The sequence below is a fragment of the Chinchilla lanigera genome, unplaced genomic scaffold (assembly GCF_000276665.1).
Source record: "Chinchilla lanigera isolate Chin_1 unplaced genomic scaffold, ChiLan1.0 scaffold00014, whole genome shotgun sequence".
NCBI classification, from domain to species: domain Eukaryota; kingdom Metazoa; phylum Chordata; class Mammalia; order Rodentia; family Chinchillidae; genus Chinchilla; species Chinchilla lanigera.
The window spans coordinates 15,797,239-15,816,230 of NW_004955415.1; the positions used below are offsets into that span (position 1 = coordinate 15,797,239).

General features: G+C 51.6%; 1 protein-coding gene across 1 annotated transcript in view; it reads left to right on the forward strand.

The window, feature by feature from the left end:
- Cds2 (CDP-diacylglycerol synthase (phosphatidate cytidylyltransferase) 2) overlaps positions 1 to 9,216 on the forward strand; it is a gene marked incomplete in the record, with an annotated part of 43,783 nt that extends 34,567 nt beyond the window's left edge. Inside the window, 7 exon segments of the mRNA XM_005380829.2 lie at positions 504 to 586; positions 2,471 to 2,558; positions 3,384 to 3,452; positions 4,297 to 4,449; positions 5,814 to 5,933; positions 6,474 to 6,577; positions 6,837 to 9,216. Coding sequence (XP_005380886.2) covers positions 504 to 586; positions 2,471 to 2,558; positions 3,384 to 3,452; positions 4,297 to 4,449; positions 5,814 to 5,933; positions 6,474 to 6,577; positions 6,837 to 6,969 — 750 coding nt within the window.
- Positions 9,217 to 18,992: the final 9,776 nt, after the last annotated feature.

Genomic DNA, 18,992 nt, shown 5'->3' on the forward strand with positions numbered 1-18,992 from the left:
AAAGAGTGCCCGTGTAGGCTGCAGCCCTCCATCCCTCCATCCCTCCATCCCTCCATCCCTCCATCCCTCCATCCCTCCATCCCTCCATCCCTCCAGACCCAGTCTCTGCTACCTCCTTCTCCCTGAGCAGCCTCCACCAGGTGGCTCCAACGAGGTGGCTGCAGCTTCAGACACTGTGGCAGACTGGTTGATCAGCTGGTGATGCTCAGTCCCTGCTTCAGCTTAAGAACATCTCTCTACTAAGGAAATAAAGATCACCCAGGCTTCAGAGCACACAGGGACTCAGGAGTGGGCTGCACAGTCCCTGCTTTTGACGGATTCTTATTGGGGAGAACACAGATCACTACTCCTGGAGTCTGTTTGGTACTTCCTCACTTCCAATAAGTGAGGCACAACAGCAGATGTTTTTCCTATTTCTCAGCACCTTTCTGTTTGTTACTGATTATTTGAAGTTAACGCCAAGGTAAACTTGATAGGTAGAATTTGTTTTTCTCCCTTTGCAGTTTGGCTGGACCCATGTAACACTACTGATTGTTGTAACCCAGTCACATCTCGTTATCCACAACCTGTTTGAAGGAATGATCTGGTGAGTGATGGCTGTGGCAGGACTTTCCTTTTCCTGTGTGGGTGTTTCTTGTGTACAGGTGGGTGGAGAACTCCAGTTTATCTTCAGAACCAGTGGTTCTCACTGTGAGCCTGCAGCATTACCTGCAGGCTGGGTACCATATGCGCAGCTGGTTTGAAGGTCCAGGTGGGGTCTGAAGCCCCTAATTTCAAGTACGTTCCCAGTGGTGCTGGTGCTGCTGGCCAGGACCCACACTCAGAGAATCTCACAGTGCCGCTGATGGCAAGAGATGCGACAGCCTTGAGGACAGGAGCCTGAGCTAGCAGTTATAAACTGCTGACAGTCAAAAAGGAACACATTTGAATAGATCAATAGCTCTAGAAGAGCTTTAAAAATTGTATGAATTTTACACCTGGAAAAAGAAACAGGACTCACTGGAAGCTGAGTGCTGTCTAAACCTTACACCAAAACTGATAGGGAGGGAAACAGACTTCCTTTCTGGTTGCAGGTAAACCATTCTAAGTAAAATACCAGCATAGACAATCTGGCAGTGTGTCTCAAGAGCATTGCACTGTCACTTCAGCAATGTGTGGTTTCAGTGGGACATTTGTCAGCATTGATAGATATCAGCAGGCTGATGAGGAGGCTAGATGACCATAGTGGAAAGACAAAGGCACCTCCTGGTGTAATAAGAGGAAGGCAGTGAGTCTTGCGGGTCGTGTTCCAGATCACCTGTCTTATACCTGAGCTAGGTTATAGCAACACCCACCTTCTAAAGAGTCAGCTAGTAAATAGACTGAGAGATTAGCTCCAATAGCTGTTAGGCTTAGGCATTATACATTTAAAACATTTATAATGGCCTGGGGAGACACCAAGCACTTCCCTTTCTGTCAGTTTTTTTATTGGTATTTAATTTTCTACTTCTCCTTCCTCTTCTCCCCTTTTCCCCCTCCACCCCGCTTTTCCTCCAGGCAGACACTCAGCCACTGAGCCACATCCCAGCCCTTGTTGGGTATTTCTTAAAAGTGCCACATGCAAAGTCCTTAAATTCAGGGCCAAACACACCCTTGGTTCTGTAGTGACTCATATTAGCATGTCTAAGGGAGACTTCAGCATAATTAGAGAGCGGACTCTGCCAGAAGCCTTGATGGAGTAAGTAGTGTGGGAGGGAGAGCGTGAGCAGAGGGTACCAGTGATCAAAATCCCCCCTCCAACAGGAAGTCAGGAAATGCCGCCTGTAGTTGCTGGGCCAGGAAGTCAAGACTTTCGTGTATTGTGTTAACTGTGATAAGAGAGCTTCTAAAAGTGCCCGGGTAGAGTGAGGAAAGGAGAGCGGGCACAAGTATGGTGCGAGTGAAGGGTCGGCTGGGGAGGTGACAAGCGTGGCTGTGCCTGTGGGGCTGTTGCTCCCAGGGTCGTCTTAAGGAAAGGTGGGGTGCGCTGGTGGAAAGAGCCATAAATAGTAAAAAAGTTTGTTTTGAAATAGATATAAAATATATCATTTAGCAATGTGTAAGAAGCTAGTAGAAGAAAAATGAGAAGTGATCGGAAGTGGTTATTTTGGAGGCAGGCTCGGGGAAAGAAGGAAAACGTAGTTTTTTTCTGCCTTTTATAGTTTATATTCATATTACCACATGCATATGTTACTTTCTGATGATGCAAGGACACAGGGCGTTTATGAGGTGCTCCCTCTGCCCACTTAGTGACCACTCAGGAGACACCCGAGTGCCTGCTGTGTGGCAGGGGCTAAGGACAGCTTCTTTGTGTGCTCTTTTTAGCTTAGTTGAGTGGGTTCCAAGCATGCTGTGGCTTGTTTGGTACTGGAATTTATGAAAGGCCTTGTTCACTGGACTTCTGAGGTTCTGTCCTCTCAGGAGAGTTGACCCCGTTTGATTTATTTCCTAGGTTCATTGTCCCCATTTCCTGTGTGATCTGCAACGACATCATGGCCTATATGTTTGGCTTTTTCTTTGGTCGGACGCCACTCATCAAGGTGAGGAAGTTGCCCTCACATGCAGTGTCACTGTGGGGGAGGGGAGTACTTTCTGCATGCATAGCTGAGTGTGGCAGACAGAGAAGAAATCCAGCTGTGTGTACTGTGGCCGTGTTTTCATGTCATCCAGGAGACAGACTGGTAGTAAATTAATCGTAGAGAAAAGCCATAGGGAAATACTGAAAGCTACAGGTAGTCTTCTATAAAAAGAAAAAATATCTAAGTGGCCCTGGTGGCACAAGCCTGTAATCCCAGATACTTGAGAGGCTGAGGCAGGAGGATTCCAAGTTCAAGGCCAGCCTGGGCAGCTTATCAAGATCCTATCTTGGAAGAACAAAATAAAAAGAGCTGGGGATGTCGCTCAGTGGTGAGCACTCCTGAGTTTGGTCCTCAGTATAGGCAGTGTATGCTATCTGCACACTTCGGGGTTTGATCTGGATTTGGGTATTGTCATTGAATTAGTATATAGTTTTTTTTGTTTTGTTTTGGTCTTTTTGAGACAGGGTCTCACTATGCAGTTCAGACTGGCCCTGAGCTCACTTTGTAGTCCAGACTGGTCTTGAACTTGGAATGATCCTCCTGCCTCAGCCTCCTGAGTTTTATATAGTTTTATAATATAATAAAAATAAATTGAATAACCAATTGAAAGAGAAAGAAAACTGAAGTGTATAAGCTAGGGAAGAAGCACACCATGTTTGACGAATACACAAGGTGAGGTTAGTAGAATGGGGGTTTTATGATACTGATGTTTTTCATAAGAAATCATTGTTCCCAAAAGCCAGAGGGATGAAGCACCCTTTGTTGAGAACGTGTGTCTGTCCACAGCTTTCTCCTAAGAAGACCTGGGAAGGCTTCATCGGGGGCTTCTTTGCTACTGTGGTGTTTGGCCTTCTGGTAGGTGCTGGCCCCCAGGTGGGTGGGGGAGTGGACAGAGGTCTCACACCACCATCAAAGGCCCTCGTGTCCCGGGACCAGGGAATTTGTCCTCCCAAATAGTGACCTTGCTCCAGAGGGTGGCACGAGTGTAGCGAGCAGCACTGGCTGGCCTTCATCTACCAGTTTCCAAGCAGGTCCTGACAGCTGAGGAGCAGGGAGTGTGCACGGCTTGTGTGTGCTTTTGGGCGTAGCCAAGGCAACACCAACAGACATATAGTGTTTCAAGGTCAGGCTGTGTGGTGCCTGAGAATAAGGGTGAGGTGGGATGATTGTCCTTCCAGAGGAGACTGTCTTCCAGCCCTTTGGAGCACACCATTTGCTGTCCTGGTCCTCAGCTGGTCCCCCTTTGCCAGTGTTGTGCTGCCCCCACCTTTACTGCAGTGCAGCCCCCACCTTTACTGCAGTGCAGCCTTCTTCCTCCTGAGCGGCCGCCTCTCTCTGTGCCTCTTGCTCCCTGTGATGGCCTGCACTGAGCTCAGAGAGCCTGAGCAGGGTGGACCGGACTCCCTGAGATGGAAGCGGTGCCTCAGAGTTCCCTGCCCACATTCTCTCAGCTCCCTCCTGGGCTTGTTCAGGCCCTGTGTGTGTATTTGGCACATTTTTATGAGATGCAGTAGGGCACAAACCTGCCTCTTTCGCTTAAAAAATTCAGATAAAATACACATGGTGCACATGAGCCTGTGACTTAGTGTGCAGCTCGCAGTGAGCAGGAGGCCAGTACTGTGAGTGAGGCGGCGCCGAAGCCGCTGTCCGGGCTGCTTGGCTGCAGCGTTCTCCTGGCTGCCTCTGTTCTTTCCCTCAGCTGTCCTACGTGATGTCAGGGTACAGATGCTTTGTCTGTCCCGTGGAGTACAACAACGACACCAACAGCTTCACTGTGGACTGCGAGCCCTCGGACCTGTTCCGCCTGCAGGAGTACAACATTCCTGGGGTGATCCAGTCGGTTGTTGGCTGGGTATGTGGCACTTACATAGGGGACGGGGACAGCAGAGTGGAGACCCTCCACCAGCACTTGGCCGCAGTGCTGTCAGCCCCAGCGTGAAGGGGAACACTGCAAGCTGGGTCAGGTTGAGGGCTGGAGGAGACCTTTGGACCTTTCACGTCATTTGGACCAGTGGTTCTCAGAACGTGTTTTGTGAGATCCCTGTAGAGGGGTCTGTGAAGTCCCAGCTGTTTTCCCAATAATACTGTGACCTTTTGTGCTGTTGTCCCTGCTGACAGTTGCTGTGATGGTGCAGCAGGGAAAAGTGATCCTTGGACACGAGTGGGGGCGGCAGCACCCCCTGGACTGGCAGCAGCGTCCTCTTCATGTCGTGCCTGCCGTGCAGATGTGCCAGCTGCTCTTAGCAGTGTCTTTGAAAAAGTAAAAATGCTGATTGTATTAAATCCTGACTGTTACGTACATGCCATTTGAATCCCACGTGTACTGAAACGGAAAGCATGCATAAACATTCCCACTAAATACTGAAGTACAGTTCGTGCAGCTGAGTTGTGATCTAAAGTAACTGTTTTTTTTTCTTCTTCTTCTAAGAACATAACTTTTATTTGAAAAGAACTGACCAGTTTTTCAGACTTGGGCATTTTGCAGGCACTTTTTTTTGAAAAGAACGAAATGAGTCTGTCACTTTAAGGAAAGTGACTGACAGCAGGTGTTACCAGTGATAAAATACGGGTTCCAAGTGAAAATTAGAATTTTGGAAAGTGTGTACCTGCTGCTGTGAGCTTGACAGTTTCCTAATCCTTAAAGGCTTTCCTGATGAGATCTGTGGTGTTATTAGCAGGGGATCGTGTATAATGAAGTGTGTTTACATTTGGGAGATGTGCATAACTTGGTGAATAGGTGTTTTTTAAAACATCAGTGCATATTGTTCCACAGTCATGCATGGGTAAAAGATCTGTTCAAAGTGTCATATAAATCAATGGGTTTTAATGCGGGAGAGCGCAGAAAGCTCATTGGTAGGATTTCAGCTTTCACGTGGCTTGCAACTCTTAATAAACCTGTCCATTGCTGGTGTTGTGTCAAATAAGAATACCTATGAATTTTGAGAAGATGCTCTTCCTTCCAATACTCCATTTCTGTAGAAGACTGGATCTTCTTCATATACTTCCACCAAAACAACATATAGCAACAGGTTGAGTGAATAGTATCTTAACGTCTTCTATTAAGTTGGGTGTTAGATTTGAAAGAACAGGAGGAAATATACTCTCCTTACTGATTTACAAAAACACATAAAATTGGTTTGATCAGAGTTATTTCTGTTCACATGTAATACGCTGGACTTGTGCACACCTTGACTTGACTTCATTTGCTCTTCCTAGAAAACAATTCGGATGTACCCCTTCCAGATCCACAGCATTGCCCTCTCCACCTTCGCCTCACTCATAGGCCCCTTTGGAGGCTTCTTCGCGAGCGGCTTCAAGCGAGCCTTTAAAATCAAGGTAGGGGAGCCTTCTTGGGTCCCCCATCTTCTGCCCCCACTCCACCCCATTGGCCACCAACCTCTGTCTTCCAGGCTGTGTTCCCTGAGCATTTCAGTGTGCTCTTCTTGACCCATGTGCTGGATTTAGGCTGGTTAGATAAAAGTATGTTGTTCCCAAGAAAATTCAGTGGTTGGGTTTCACTTTATTAATATTTGTTTCTTCAAAAGGATGTATTGTAATCTATTAAGAATATGTCCTGAGCTGGGCATGGGGGCACGCACCTGTGATCTCAGCACTCAGGAGGCTGAGGGAGGAGAATCACTGTGAGTTCGAGGCCAGTCTGAGCTACAGAGTGATACCTTGCCTCAAACAAACAGAAACAAACAAGAAAAAAAAGAAAGAGAAAGAATGTGTCCCCTGATAGCCTGTGATGCAGGCTTTTTTTCTGCCGCCCTTAGCTATCCAGCACAGGAGCTGGCTGTTGGCTTGGGACCTGTAGGCTGGGATTTGGTTGTTGGTTGAGCCCGAGCTCACACATCCTTCCTCGGCCTCTAATAGGATTTTGCCAATACCATCCCTGGCCATGGAGGCATCATGGATCGCTTTGACTGCCAGTACTTGATGGCTACTTTCGTCAACGTGTACATCGCCAGTTTTATCAGGTACGGTGCCTTTCCATCTTTACCAAGTTGGTAGGTTTTTTAAGTATGGCACAATTCTGGAATTTTGGCTCCATACAAGTTTCAATGAAAAGCACCTCAGATGTGAACACAGTTCTCAGTTGTTACTGGCCGTGGGTCCTCTGAGGCCCTGGACCTCACTCCATGAGTAGAGAATCCAGAGGTCAAAGCAGCTGCTCGGGGAATCCGGCCTTGGAAGCAGTTGGGCCTGCTCAAGCCCGTGTCTTCAATTTTGTTGCAGGGGCCCTAACCCAAGCAAACTGATTCAGCAGTTCCTGACCTTGCGGCCAGATCAGCAGCTCCACATCTTCAACACGCTCAAGTCTCACCTGATGGACAAGGGGATCCTGACAGCTGCCACAGAGGACGAGTAGGGGCCGCCTGGGGCGGAGCGCAGGGGCAGGACTAAGGCAGGGGCAGGTCTCCGAGGCAAGCCTAGCTGCTGTGACTTAGCAACAAGCTTCAACTCACCGGCTTTTCTTTTCTTCTTTTTTTTGGGTAGTGTTTTTTTATTTGTGGGTTTTAAAAAGAATTTGTATATACAGTCTGTTTTTGGTTTGAGTTGTGAGTAATCTGTAGCTCTGAGTTGGAAAGAAGTCACAGGGGTTTACATTTGAAGTTTTTAAACAGCTGAATTATTGAACAACCTGGATGACAGTGTTGCCCAGCTCAGGATGCCTACTTCGTGGTTCCAGCCCTGTCCATAGAATATTTCTGTGCCCTGGTGGTGGACAGTGCTCTGTACCCAACCTACGCAGGGGCCTCTCCCACCTGGGTGGGGGTGCTGACTGCTCCTCGGGGACTTCTCAAGCAACCCTTGCTAGGAGCTGTAGAGGGCAGCTTTCTGCAGGCCCGGAGGGAGGGAAGGATGGAGGCTCTGGTCAGGTGAGCATCGCATCCACAGCAGAATCCTGCAGGGGGTACGTGAGCTGTGCTTCATAGCATGGGCTCACCTTACGTCGTCACAGATGGAAAGGTTGCGGTTTTTATTTTTTCAGAAAGCACGAAAAGTTATTTATAATAATCTGGATAAAAAACCACACTGTAATATTTCAAATGTATGCAGTAGCACGCACTGTATCCGAGCCCTTTCCCACGGAGTAGGCTCCAGTTTCTCCTAGTGGGCAGTCCGGTGAGCCACGTCTTTTCAGGGATGAGGCCATGGCGTTTGTGCTGTAGACTTAGACTTGCTGCTGCTGAATGGCGGGGTGGGGACCCCGCAGGCAGGGAGCAGGGAGCAGGGGGCTTTCGGTTCATGTAGCCTTCGCTGAATGCCCACATAGCTGCTGTATTGTGTATGCATTACTCTTAAGGTGAGAGTGTGCCTGTCTGTGTTTTAAAAGTCACTTCTTCCTTACGGTGATTTCACTTATACCATGACTAGTTCGCTGGAAACCACAAAATTCTGCTTAAACCTATGGCAAACCTAACCTGATGGAGGCTTGATTATTCTGAAGATTAAATGTATACTTTTTATATCATGTGACCAGTTTAACTGTAATGCGTGTTGTACTGGGGGACCTTTTTTGGTTGTTTGTGTAAACTGTGATTTACTTTTCCCCTCCTGGTTACGAGAGTGAGGTTGACTTGGGGAAGACGGATGAGCTCTCAGTCAGGTCAGCCCAGCGAGGCTCAAGCACAGGAGGGAGGACTCGGTGCCAGGGTGCCGGACCATTCCACGCCCTGCTCATTGTCATCCCCAGCAAGGGCGTAATTGCACCAGCACCTTGTCTGGCGCTGTTCTGTGGTGTTTGTTTTTAAATTGGCCACGCTGCCTCCCTAAAACCTCACAGCCCAAACGGCCACAGGGTCCACTGGGGACAGAGCCCCTGTCACTGCGCAGCCTCCCCCATGGGTGTGAGGCAGAAGCAGTGTCTCTCTCAACCTGCACGTCCATTCTAGCCCCGGGCTTTCCGTTTTCAGGCCCAAGGCCCTGTCAGTGCTGTGCTGCGGGTTTCAGTTCCCGCAGCATGGCCCTGGGCAGGAAGCCTCCCTCTCAGAGTCCTCTGCACGGTCTTCTAATTGCGCCACTCCCCGATTGCCCCGGAGTCTCCTTCGGATGCTGAGTCGTGTCCCAGGCACCCGGAAGCAAGTGCTTTCAGGCCTTGTCCGAGATGATTCACGTCTCCAGTCTTCAGCAGTGATCAGGAGTGTGGCTGTCGTTTCCTGTCTGGAATGAGCTTGGCTCCAGGAGGGCACCTCATTTGTCTCCCGCCACCCCATTGTGCGGCTCTTGAGCACAGAGGTGTGGTGAGCAGAGCCCACTCTGCAGCAGGGCCACCTGGGGCTGCTGCCTTGTGGACGCAGCCACTGCTGGGGCTCTGAGAAGCGGAAGCTGGGTGCTCCCTAGAGCCGCCAGCAAGAGGCCTGAGGGGCGGTGTGGGCTGTTTTTCTGTCTGTCTATTTCCTTGATTTCCTGGAGTGCAGAGTTTCCCAGTCAGGTAGCCAGGAAAGCAGTGCCACCTTGTATCTTGACAGCAGTGTTTCTCCCACTTACAGAGCAGGTTCCAGAGACTCCTTAATGTGCACCCGTGCAGATCTTAATGATTTGCATAACTTGCTATAGACCCATTGTTTTATTATTTTTTGTTGGAAATAAAACGTGACCAAAATCATGCTCACCCCTGTCATGAATTCAGTGTTTGTCACTTCCGTGTCTGGCTTGCTCTTTCCCACTTGCTGATGTGTTCATAAGGGTGGTATAGTCCTGATGTAGAGATTTCTGTTTCATTTTCTGGTTTGTATCCCATACATTCTGAGTGGCGTCTGAGATACCTCGGGGGAGGGCTTCCCTGGGGCAGTGAGGGAAGCCAGACTCACCCCATCTGCTCCACACCCGAAGGACAAGGACCTGCCGGTCCCCAGCCCCACCCGTACCTGAATGCTGCAGTGTTCCTATCCCCAGCACTCAGGAGGGCTAGCCCGAGCCAGGCTGGAGCTTAAATCGCTTTGAGCTCAGCACTGGCCAGGTAAGGAGCTGAAGAGCCAGGAAGCCCCAGGAGCCAGGGCTGACTGTGGGAACACAAGCCTGGTGTCCCCCGGAGAGTTCTGCTCAGGACTGCTCATGGGGGAGGAGCTGTCTCTGGGTGTCCGAACCGCCCTCTTCACTGCCTGTGTCATTGGAAAAGAGCACATTTGTGTTTTACTGCTGAAGGTGACTGGAAGGCAGCAGGGACTTGTTCATGTTTATTATTTCTTGCTCCTTTTATATTATCTACCCTGGCTCAGGGGCTCACTGTCACTGGCCTGAGCAGGCCCAGCGAGCCCCGCTGTGGACAGCCCTGGGTCAGACGATGTGGAGCCTCAGGCACAGAGGGTCCTTGCACAAGGGCTGGCTAGCGGCGGCTGTGCTCCTCAGAAAGCCAGCCCGAGGTGCATTTTCAAGGGGGCTTTCCATCACTTCCCCGAGCATGGCTTGTCACTGCCGAGACCCCTCTTTAGTACTGTCCTAGGGACTGCTATCTTTGGTTTTTCAGAGCAATTGGCATAGGGCCTACCTTTCTACACTGGGCTTCTGTGCGGTAAAAAGGGGCGTGTGCTCGTGCACACACCTGTGCAGTGATTTCACTTCGAGGCAGGTCAGGGTGCGGAGGAAAGGCTGAGGGGAGGATGCACAGGTGGCTGTCACAGACGTGCCACCGGGCAGAAGCTGGGGGTGGACGCTGTGATTAAGATGCAGCTTCTGAAGAGGGGAGCTGACCCTTGAGCACAGTCTCATATTCTCTCTTATCTTGGTCAAAACATCTTCCTTTTCCTTTTGTCACTGTTCCCCAGCTTGCAGTTTGTAAAGAGATTAGTAGACCCTTCTTCCTGCCTCGGTTTCCCTCTATAAGGCCCCGCCCACGTAGGGTGCTGGGTTTGGATTCAGTGGTGATGAAGGACCCTTATTTATGGGCTCTGCTAGGCCCACCTCCCCCTTGGTCCTGGGCTCCCCTCACACACACCCCTCAGGAGCAGCCTCCTGACTGCTGTTTTCACGTGAATGTGGCCTATCTTTCGGTCCCCCAGGCTTCCCCTTTCTGGTGGACCTTCAGGTTGACCTTACCTGGGATGCTGTTCTCACCTGGGACCGCCCCCGTGGTTGGACAAGACTTGCACCTTGGGGACTGGGGGTTTAGCTCAGCGGCACAGTGCCTGCCTGGCAAGTGTGAGGTCGTGAGTTAGATTCCCTGTACTGGAAAAAAACCAAAAAAAAGACTTGCACCTGTTTGTCTGGGGACCATGCTTCCCAAGGCCAGGACATCCTGCTTGGAGGGCAGTTTGGGAGGTGACTTAGATGAAATGTTGGGTTAGGGTGTGTGGGTGATTTATGAGAATGCAGGGGCCAAATGCATGAAGTCTAGAAGTTCACATCCATCGACTATTTGAAGACCCTGCTGTCCAGGTCTGCAGATTCCTTCCCTTTATTCTTAAGCTGATGAGTCACCAGAAGTGTATCTGTTCATAGCTGCAGTTATACAGTGCTTAATATGTGCCAGCCACAGTGCTAAGGGTTTGTATCCATTCCCTTCTAGTCCAGAAGCCTTTTGATGAGATAGTGCTGTCTCCATTTTACAGATGAGGAAGCAGGCTCTGCCACGGTGGCTGAGGGCAGCGCTAAGCAGGCAGACTCGGCCCCACCAGCCCCTGGCCTGGAGCTCCTGGCCTTCTGCTCCTGCCTAGCTGAGTGCAAGGGTGGTTGTAAGGATTTAATGAGATAATGCGTGAAAACATCTAGCACGGTGCCTGGCACATACAAGTGCACAATAAATGATTGTTATTCTTGTTGAGCTCAGCTGGTCATTTGACCCACACTGGTATAATGCCAGAAAGTGGGCTCCCAACCACCACCCTGCACACAGCCTGGTGTTCACAGTCTGGAAAGTGACCACACCATCCTTTTGAGAGAAGCAGTGCAGTTATAACACTGTGGCATGTTGGTGCCTCACACAGCATTGGGGAAGAGGACAGGAGGGTGCATAGTCTGTGCTTAGCGGGCATGGCCTGCCCCAGCGTGGTGCCCACTTCCTGTGCATGTGGTCTGACCCAACTGCCCCCCCACCCCCCTGTTTCCACTTCCTGGGGTGCCTGCTCTCTGTGGACTGCAAGGGCCTATGACTTGCTCTGGGCGCCCCTCTCCTCCTGCTCCCAGGCCGATCAAGGGCCACGCTCTGTGCACGCCGCTCAGGAGCCTGCAGTTCCCTGTGCAGTAGATGGTTTCAGGAGCCTTCTAGAGAAGAGAGAACGGGACCTGCCGTGGCACGGACCACCGACCAGCAGCCAGGAGTGTGCCCACTCCCTTGCCCCTAGCCTGGGGTCTTCTGTTCTTTCCTTTATTCTTTCTTAGAAGTGGTAACAAGATAGAGTGTGAGATAGCTGAGGGCGGGGCATGCTGTGTTTCCCTTGGGTTCTAGGTGAGCCAAGAGTGGAAGTGACTTGGGAGTGAGCAAAGAACAGGCTGTAGACCGAGTGAAAAGTGCCCGTCTTAGTCTTCTGACTGGAGACCAGCTTGCGAAAGGCACGCGAGGAGGACTGCCTGTTGGAGGAATGGCTTTGGCTAACAGCACCCACGGGATTTTTAAGGCAGTGGAGTACTAGTAAAAGTCAGAACTACTGCCGTGACGGTGGATTATTTCCTGGAGCTCAGAGGCCCACTGCTGGAATCTAAATCACCACCTCTCCCCTAGAGTTCGTTACTGAATAATGGCAGGAGTCAGAGAAGGGTGGGGGAGGAAGCCCCGCAGGGACAGCCTCATCTGGGCGGGCCTGCCCAGAAGGTCCTCTTGCTTTCCTGGACCGGGGTTCTCCAGCCCTGGTGCTTCCTGCCTCCCTCACTGTGCCATCTAAGTGACCCAGGCAGCCTGGTGTGGTGGCACACGCCGTAAACCCAGCACGTGGAAGGCTAAGGCAGGAGGATTGCTGAGTTTGAGGCCAGCCTGGGCCATATAGTGAGACCCTGTCTTAAAAACTGAGCGACTCAGGCAGCTCTTTATCTGGAGAGAGGGAGGCTCCCCATGGGCTGGGGACAGGGGCTGGCCGTCCACACAGTGTTCTCTCTGGCATCGGGACCTGCCCTGCATAGAGCGTGCAAGAGGGCTGGCACCTGCCCCCATGAAGCTGCTTGCCGGTGTCACCCACCGGCCATCTGCCCTCCGCTTCTGGAGAGCCCCTTCCTCACCCCGTCAGGTCCGCATACTGCTTTGCTGGGCTTTTCCCAAAGCAACACCAGAATAGAAAGGGGTTCCGGGTGTTTCCTGGCAGACAAAAGCTGTGCGCGTTTCTGGGACTGTGTCCTCTAGGTCACGCTGATTGCACTTGCTTCTGTCTCGTCACTCGTCACACGTCACACGGGCCGGGGAGTGGCGCTGGTTCCATGGGGAAGGAGCTGAGCAGGCACCAGGCTGATGGACCAAGGCACTCGGAGGTGAGAGAGCAGTGAGGGGCTGAGAGGCAGTGATTTGCTGTTGTCTGCTGAGGGGTCTGGGAAGCCCTGGGGCAGCGGCGGGAGGCGCTCCCTGAGGACTCACTGCCCGAGGCCAGCCAAGTCTCTGTGGGTGTGGGGCTGAGAAAATGGCTCAGGAAGTGCATCCAAGGAGACTGGGAGCTCATGGCTTACCTGCCAGCGTCAATGCTGAGGCCACATTTAATTTTTATTTATGTTTAATACCTTCTGAATCAGGAGGGTGACGTCGCGTCAAAGCTGGGGAGGCAGGGCGGAGCACACCCCTGTTTGGAGGGCGGGTGGAACTCACTTTCTCACAGATGGACAGTGCTGACACATGGTTTCCTCTTCTCAGACCTGTGGGTCCTTCGGGTTTCCCCAGGTAGGCGTGTGTGTGTGTGTGCCCTGCTGTGCCATTTACCCACCTTGGCATTCTTTAAATCAGTGTTTTTGCCACAGCTGACCTTCCTGCGCACTTCTGATCAATGTGGAACAGTACACATAGGCTTTTTCAATGCAGTGTAAGAACATGACGCGCTGTACTGGAAAGTATTTACCTATTTATATACCCGAATGTTCCTACTACACAAATAAACATATACTGAATTCTGGCTCGTGTGTGATTTGCAGTGGGGGGAGTGCATTTTGAAGGCTGTGCTGACATGGGGTCACCGCTGTGGAGCCAGCGTTGCTTCCCGGGTGGTGCTGACCGCTCCCCACCTCCAGAGACCCCTCTGCCCTTGGCCTTGGCCACAGCTCTCCTGGTGTTGCTCCGCGTCCTGCTGTGCTCCTCGGCCGCCTTCCTTCTGGTCCTGCCTGCCCGCCTCTATGTGGCGGCGGTCCGCCCTGGCCTCTCTCCCGGCTGCAGTCTCTCTCAGGTGTTCCCGTCTGCTCCGAGGGCTCGATCACCAGGCTCCCTTCCGCACCACTCAGTCCCGGCCTCTGTCCCACGTGGGCATGACGCCTCTTTTGGAGGACGCTGCAAGAGGAGACCCATAGCTTTTTCTGCACCTGTCCCGGATCTGTTCTGCCGCACAAGCAGTAATTAGGCGTGAGCTCACCAGCCCCAAGGCCTGACTGCTCCGCTTTCTGCATGGCCTCAGCTGTACCCTGACTGCTGGCCACTGGGGCCAGGCCTTTTTCTCCTACCACAATTTCTGTGGCAGCCTCTGGCGGTCTCCCTGCAGCACGACCGCCTCTGCTCATCCATTCCTCACACCACAGCTTTCCCGGCTTGGGACCCTTTGGTGCCTTGGGTTAGTTTAGGCTTCTCCATGCAGTTCCTGGTGCTTGCTTCGCAGCACCTACACTAGAAGTCGATGTGGTTTCCGGGACTGTCTGTGAGCTGGCCAGCACCTGGTGTACCCCTCAGCCCTGTCCGTTACGCATGGTGCCCGTCCTGCTTTGTTCAGATGAGCTGCCTCCTGGCCTTAGTGTGTGCTGTTTTGTTTGACGTCCTCCTGTCTCTCCCTGGCCTTCCTGACTCCTGCTAACCTTACAGTTTTCACCATCACCAGCACCTCCTCAGGGAGCCCTTGATGGCCTTCGCGGTATGCTTCCTGCCTCAGGACTCGGGGTCAGTGGGGGCCCAAGTCTGTACTGGGGGTAGGTGGCCAGGGCTAATGCCTTAGGCCTCTTTGGACAGGGACCTCTGTTAGAGGGACCCAGCGTAGGGTCTTCCAGAATGAATTCCTTGCGAACACTCAGGAGGTAAAACATACTCCATTTACTCCCTTTCCTAAACCTGACAAAACCGGATTGCAAGCCGCCAGTTTCCAGGGTTGATGAGACACTGGCAGCAGTCGTTGTTCCTGGCTCTGTCACTTCCTCTTGTCCTGGGCTCCTGGGATGCCGGACAAGTGGGGGCCACAGTCTCCAGTCTTGCTGAAGGGTCTTTCTTTGGTTCACAGTGAGGCAGCCCTGTGCAGTGGTGTAGGTGCCCATATCTGGCACCCTTCTGCCTCAGGGCCCCTGAACACTGGCCTTGATAATCTCATGTAGTCAACAATCACTTGTAAAAGTGTCACTGGGTGCCAGGCCTTGGCCAGACACTGAGGTGTAGTTACACGTCAAGTCACTGTCCTCATGGAGCTTATTTTGGGAGAGGACAACAAGTGTGTGAGAAAGGTAGTGTGGGATGGAGAAAAATGTAGCCAGGAGAGGGGAACAATGAGTGCTGATGGGGAGAGGTTACCCCTCCTCTCCCTTTTTCCTACCTTCTTTCCTTCCTTTACTTTTCCTGGCACTGGGGATTGAACCCAGGTCTTCATATTGAACTACATCCCAGCTTCCTTTTTCCTTTTTATTTTTTATTTTGAGTCAGTGTCTCACTAAGTCACAGTTGCCCAGGTTAGGCTTGGACTTGTGACCTTCCTGCCTCAGCCTCCTAGAGTGCTGGTATTACAGGTACACGCTACCACTCCTGGCTGAGGTTGCAATTCTAAACACGGTAGACGGCATCGCTGCCAGGGTAGCTGCAGGCAGATGTGCACACCTGAAGGCTGGGGAGGAAGCCTCACAGATACCCACACAAGGGCATCCTCGGAAGACGCACAGCGGGTCTCCAGGAGGCTTCAGTGTGTGGCACTGGCTGAGAAGCAGTGGCTAAAACTCCCTCCGTGAGTCTAGCGCCTGGCAGCCCCACAGCTGGTTCACACACTGCTGGAGCAGCCCTTGAGATGCCCTTTCTGATGCCAGGCTTTAGAGCAGTGATCCCCAAAGGTTTTGGCACCAGGGATGGTTTTGCGGAGGACGATTTTTCCATGGGCTGTGGGATGGGTTCGGTTCTGGGATTAGATTCTCACAAACAGCCAGAGATCAATATCCCTCGCACGCGTGGCTCCCAGCAGCTTCACACTGGCAGGAACATGAGGCATTGCTGGTAACGTGAGTGATGGGGGCGGTTGTGCTTGCAGGCGGAGCTTTGCTCCGGCCACTGCTCACCTCCTGCCGTGTGGCCGGCTTCCCTCACAGGCCCTGGACCGGTACCAGTCTTTTCTTTCATCATTTATTCTGCAGTAGTTTCAGACTTACAGAAGAGCTGTAAGAGCAGTATAAAGGATTCTCTACGCGCCTGTCTCAAATGTTCAAATGTTAACCTTTCACCGTGATTTTAAACTCGTGTGCTCTCGTGTATGTCCTCTCTTCACATACTGTTTTTCTGGATCATCTGAACGCTGTAGACAGGACGCTGCTTTATTGTTATGTAATCCTACTCAAATATCATCAGCCTTCCCCTGTCACCAGCAGGGGAAAAGCAAAAATAACACGTATATTTTGACTGGTGCAGTTTAAGGGGCTCTCTGGTGGTCGTGTGTGTGCGTGTGTGTGCGTGTGTGTGCGTGTGTGTGTGTGTGTGTGTGTATGTGTGTATTTTATTGGGGGCTGAATACAACAGTCCTACTGAGCTACATCTAAGCTCTTTTTAAAAATTTTTGAGGCAGGATCTCACTAAGTTGCCCCGGCTGGGCTCACACGTGCGATCCTCCCTTCAGCGTCCCTGGGCGCTGTGATTACAGGCGTGGCCCCACCCGGCTTTGGTGGCTCTGTGATCAAGGACCCCTTCCTCCTGTTCCTTCGGCAACCTCTGCAGCTGAGGTTGGCGGGGTCTCGCGGAGCGCGGCAGTGAGGCCTGAGCCCGGCAGAGGGCGAGCGAGGGTCAGGAGTGAAGCCGGCTTCCGAGTGCGCCCCCGCGTGGTGAGGGAGGGGCACGGGTGTGCAGAGATGGCAGCCGCTGGCCGGGGTGACCCGCTGGGCCCCGGGAGACACGGCGCTCTGGGGCTGCCCAGGCCGGCGTAACAGCAGCAGCGTCCGTCTGCCCACCAGTGCCAGAGCCCTGAACATCTTCGAAGAAGCCCGATCCTCGTCCGTAAAGAGGGGTAAAGTAGCTCCCGGGCCGTGTGATCATTTGAGGACTGAGTGGTTAATGCCCTGGTGAGCGGTTCGCGCTTCTGGCTCATAGTTTTCACCAGTCCTAACTAGTACCCCGTTAGTGTCTTCCCTCCCCTGCCCTTTTCCTTCCTGACCACGTGCTGACCTTTTCATTAACCCTCCAGATGACCCCAGAGGGGAGGGTTCAGGACCTCCCACCCTAGAACCCGGCCCACAAGAGGCCGCCAGCTTCAATCTCCCCCAGCCGCGGCGCAGCCTGGTGGAACTTTTATCTGAGCAAGGGACTTCCATCTGTCTGTTATCTGCTGCTGCAGACACGGCAGAGTGCAGGACTATTAGACATGTGTGATCAGGGTGACTCCCAGCCAGCCGGAAGGGGCTCCCAAGGCTGGGACAGTCTCAATGTGAATAAAGATCGTAGCCGCAGTTGACTGAAACATAGCAGTTGTGCTAACACATGAATTTATAACGATACGGAAGTGCCAGGGACCATCTCTGGAGGAGGCTACTAAACTGAATCTGTTTTTTAAACTAGCAAACAAAAGGTGAGAGCCAAGCACTTACTCTGCTTTTTCTAAGTAAATTGCACCCTGGGTACTAAATACCTGTTCATAAAGTTGAATCAGCCACCTAGGTAGGAATTTTAAAACTGTTAAGTAAAGTGGCAGGATGGGGGGCAGGGAGCTAGACCTTCACATAGATTGTCACCCGGTGTAGGCAAAGGTCGTGTGGGAAAGGTAGTCTTTTTAATAAATGTGCTGGATTAACTGGATGTCCATGTGGTAAATTAAAAGGTCATCCTGTGAGGTATCTTGAGGGACACAATGATCTCAAAACCTGGCTCTTGTCCTTGGGAGCTTAAGCTACTGTTGTTGATAGTACGGGGCATGGAACCCATGATCTCATGCATGCTAAGCCGGTGCTCAGCTATGGAGTGCTGTCCTCAGCCCCTGCCCCTACCCTTTTAAAATTTAGAAACAGGGCCCTGCTAAGTTGCCCAGGCTGGGCTTGAACTTGTGATCCTCTTGGCCCTGCCTTCCAGAGTGCTGGAATTACAGCCAGGCTCCCTTTTCATAAGCTTTTGCAGAGCTTTTGCAGCTGTCTGTCAGGCCCCCTCCTTGCTCACCCTATAGGGGTGTGTGTGTGTGTGTGTGTGTGTGTGTGTGTGTGTGTGTTAAGTGACCTCCCTCAGTGACTCTGCTATTAACTTGTTGAGTGTCACCTGATAGCATCACCCCACTGCCAAATAGCTGTGTTGGGCTGGGATATAGCTCAGTGGCACAGTGCCTGCCTGGCAAGCATGAGGTTCTGAGTTTGAGTCCTAGTATAAAAAAATAACTGTGTTTCTCCCTTACCTAGATCAACCCCATCCGGAGAGCTGGTGTGGTGGCTGAATCATGTGAAGGGGGCGGGAGAGGGGGAACAGACCTCTGGCTCGCTGATGGCTGACATCTGCTGTGGACGTGTTGAGTCTTGGGTTCACACGCTGCTGCAGCGCTGTGGGGGAGGAGGGGGTGGTTTTGGAGAACACACGCAGTGCATTTAGGGAAATGAAGTCACTGCACAGAGCTTCAGCCTCTCTACTCACCAGGTTGACAGTGCCTCTCCCTTTCCTCGCCTTTCTTTATAGGCTGGGTGTGGCCCGTATGGGTCTCAGGTATTAACAAGACTCAGAGAAAACTCGGTAGCCTCGGGTTCTTCTTTCACTTATTCACTAAAATAATGTGCAAACACAAATGCCATGCCCTGCTAGGAGAAAGCAGCCTTGTTAGTAAGAGAGGTAGACATATAATTAGACCATTACAACAGTAAGTGAGCAGGCTTACAGTACTAAATCCGCATGACAGTTTTGAAAGGTTTCCATGGACCAAGTATTGTGGCTGATCCTTTATCCTTTACTCTTCTTAACATCCCTAGAAGCTAAATATTATTCTGTCTATTTCATGGATTGTGCCACCGAGTCTTGTAAGGATTTAGCAGTTGGGTCAAATATATTGTTAAGGGTTCCAAGACAATCCTTAATAGATCCTAGCCTTTTGATTGAAACCCACTCAGCAAGGATTCATTCTTTCTCTTCCCTCCCCT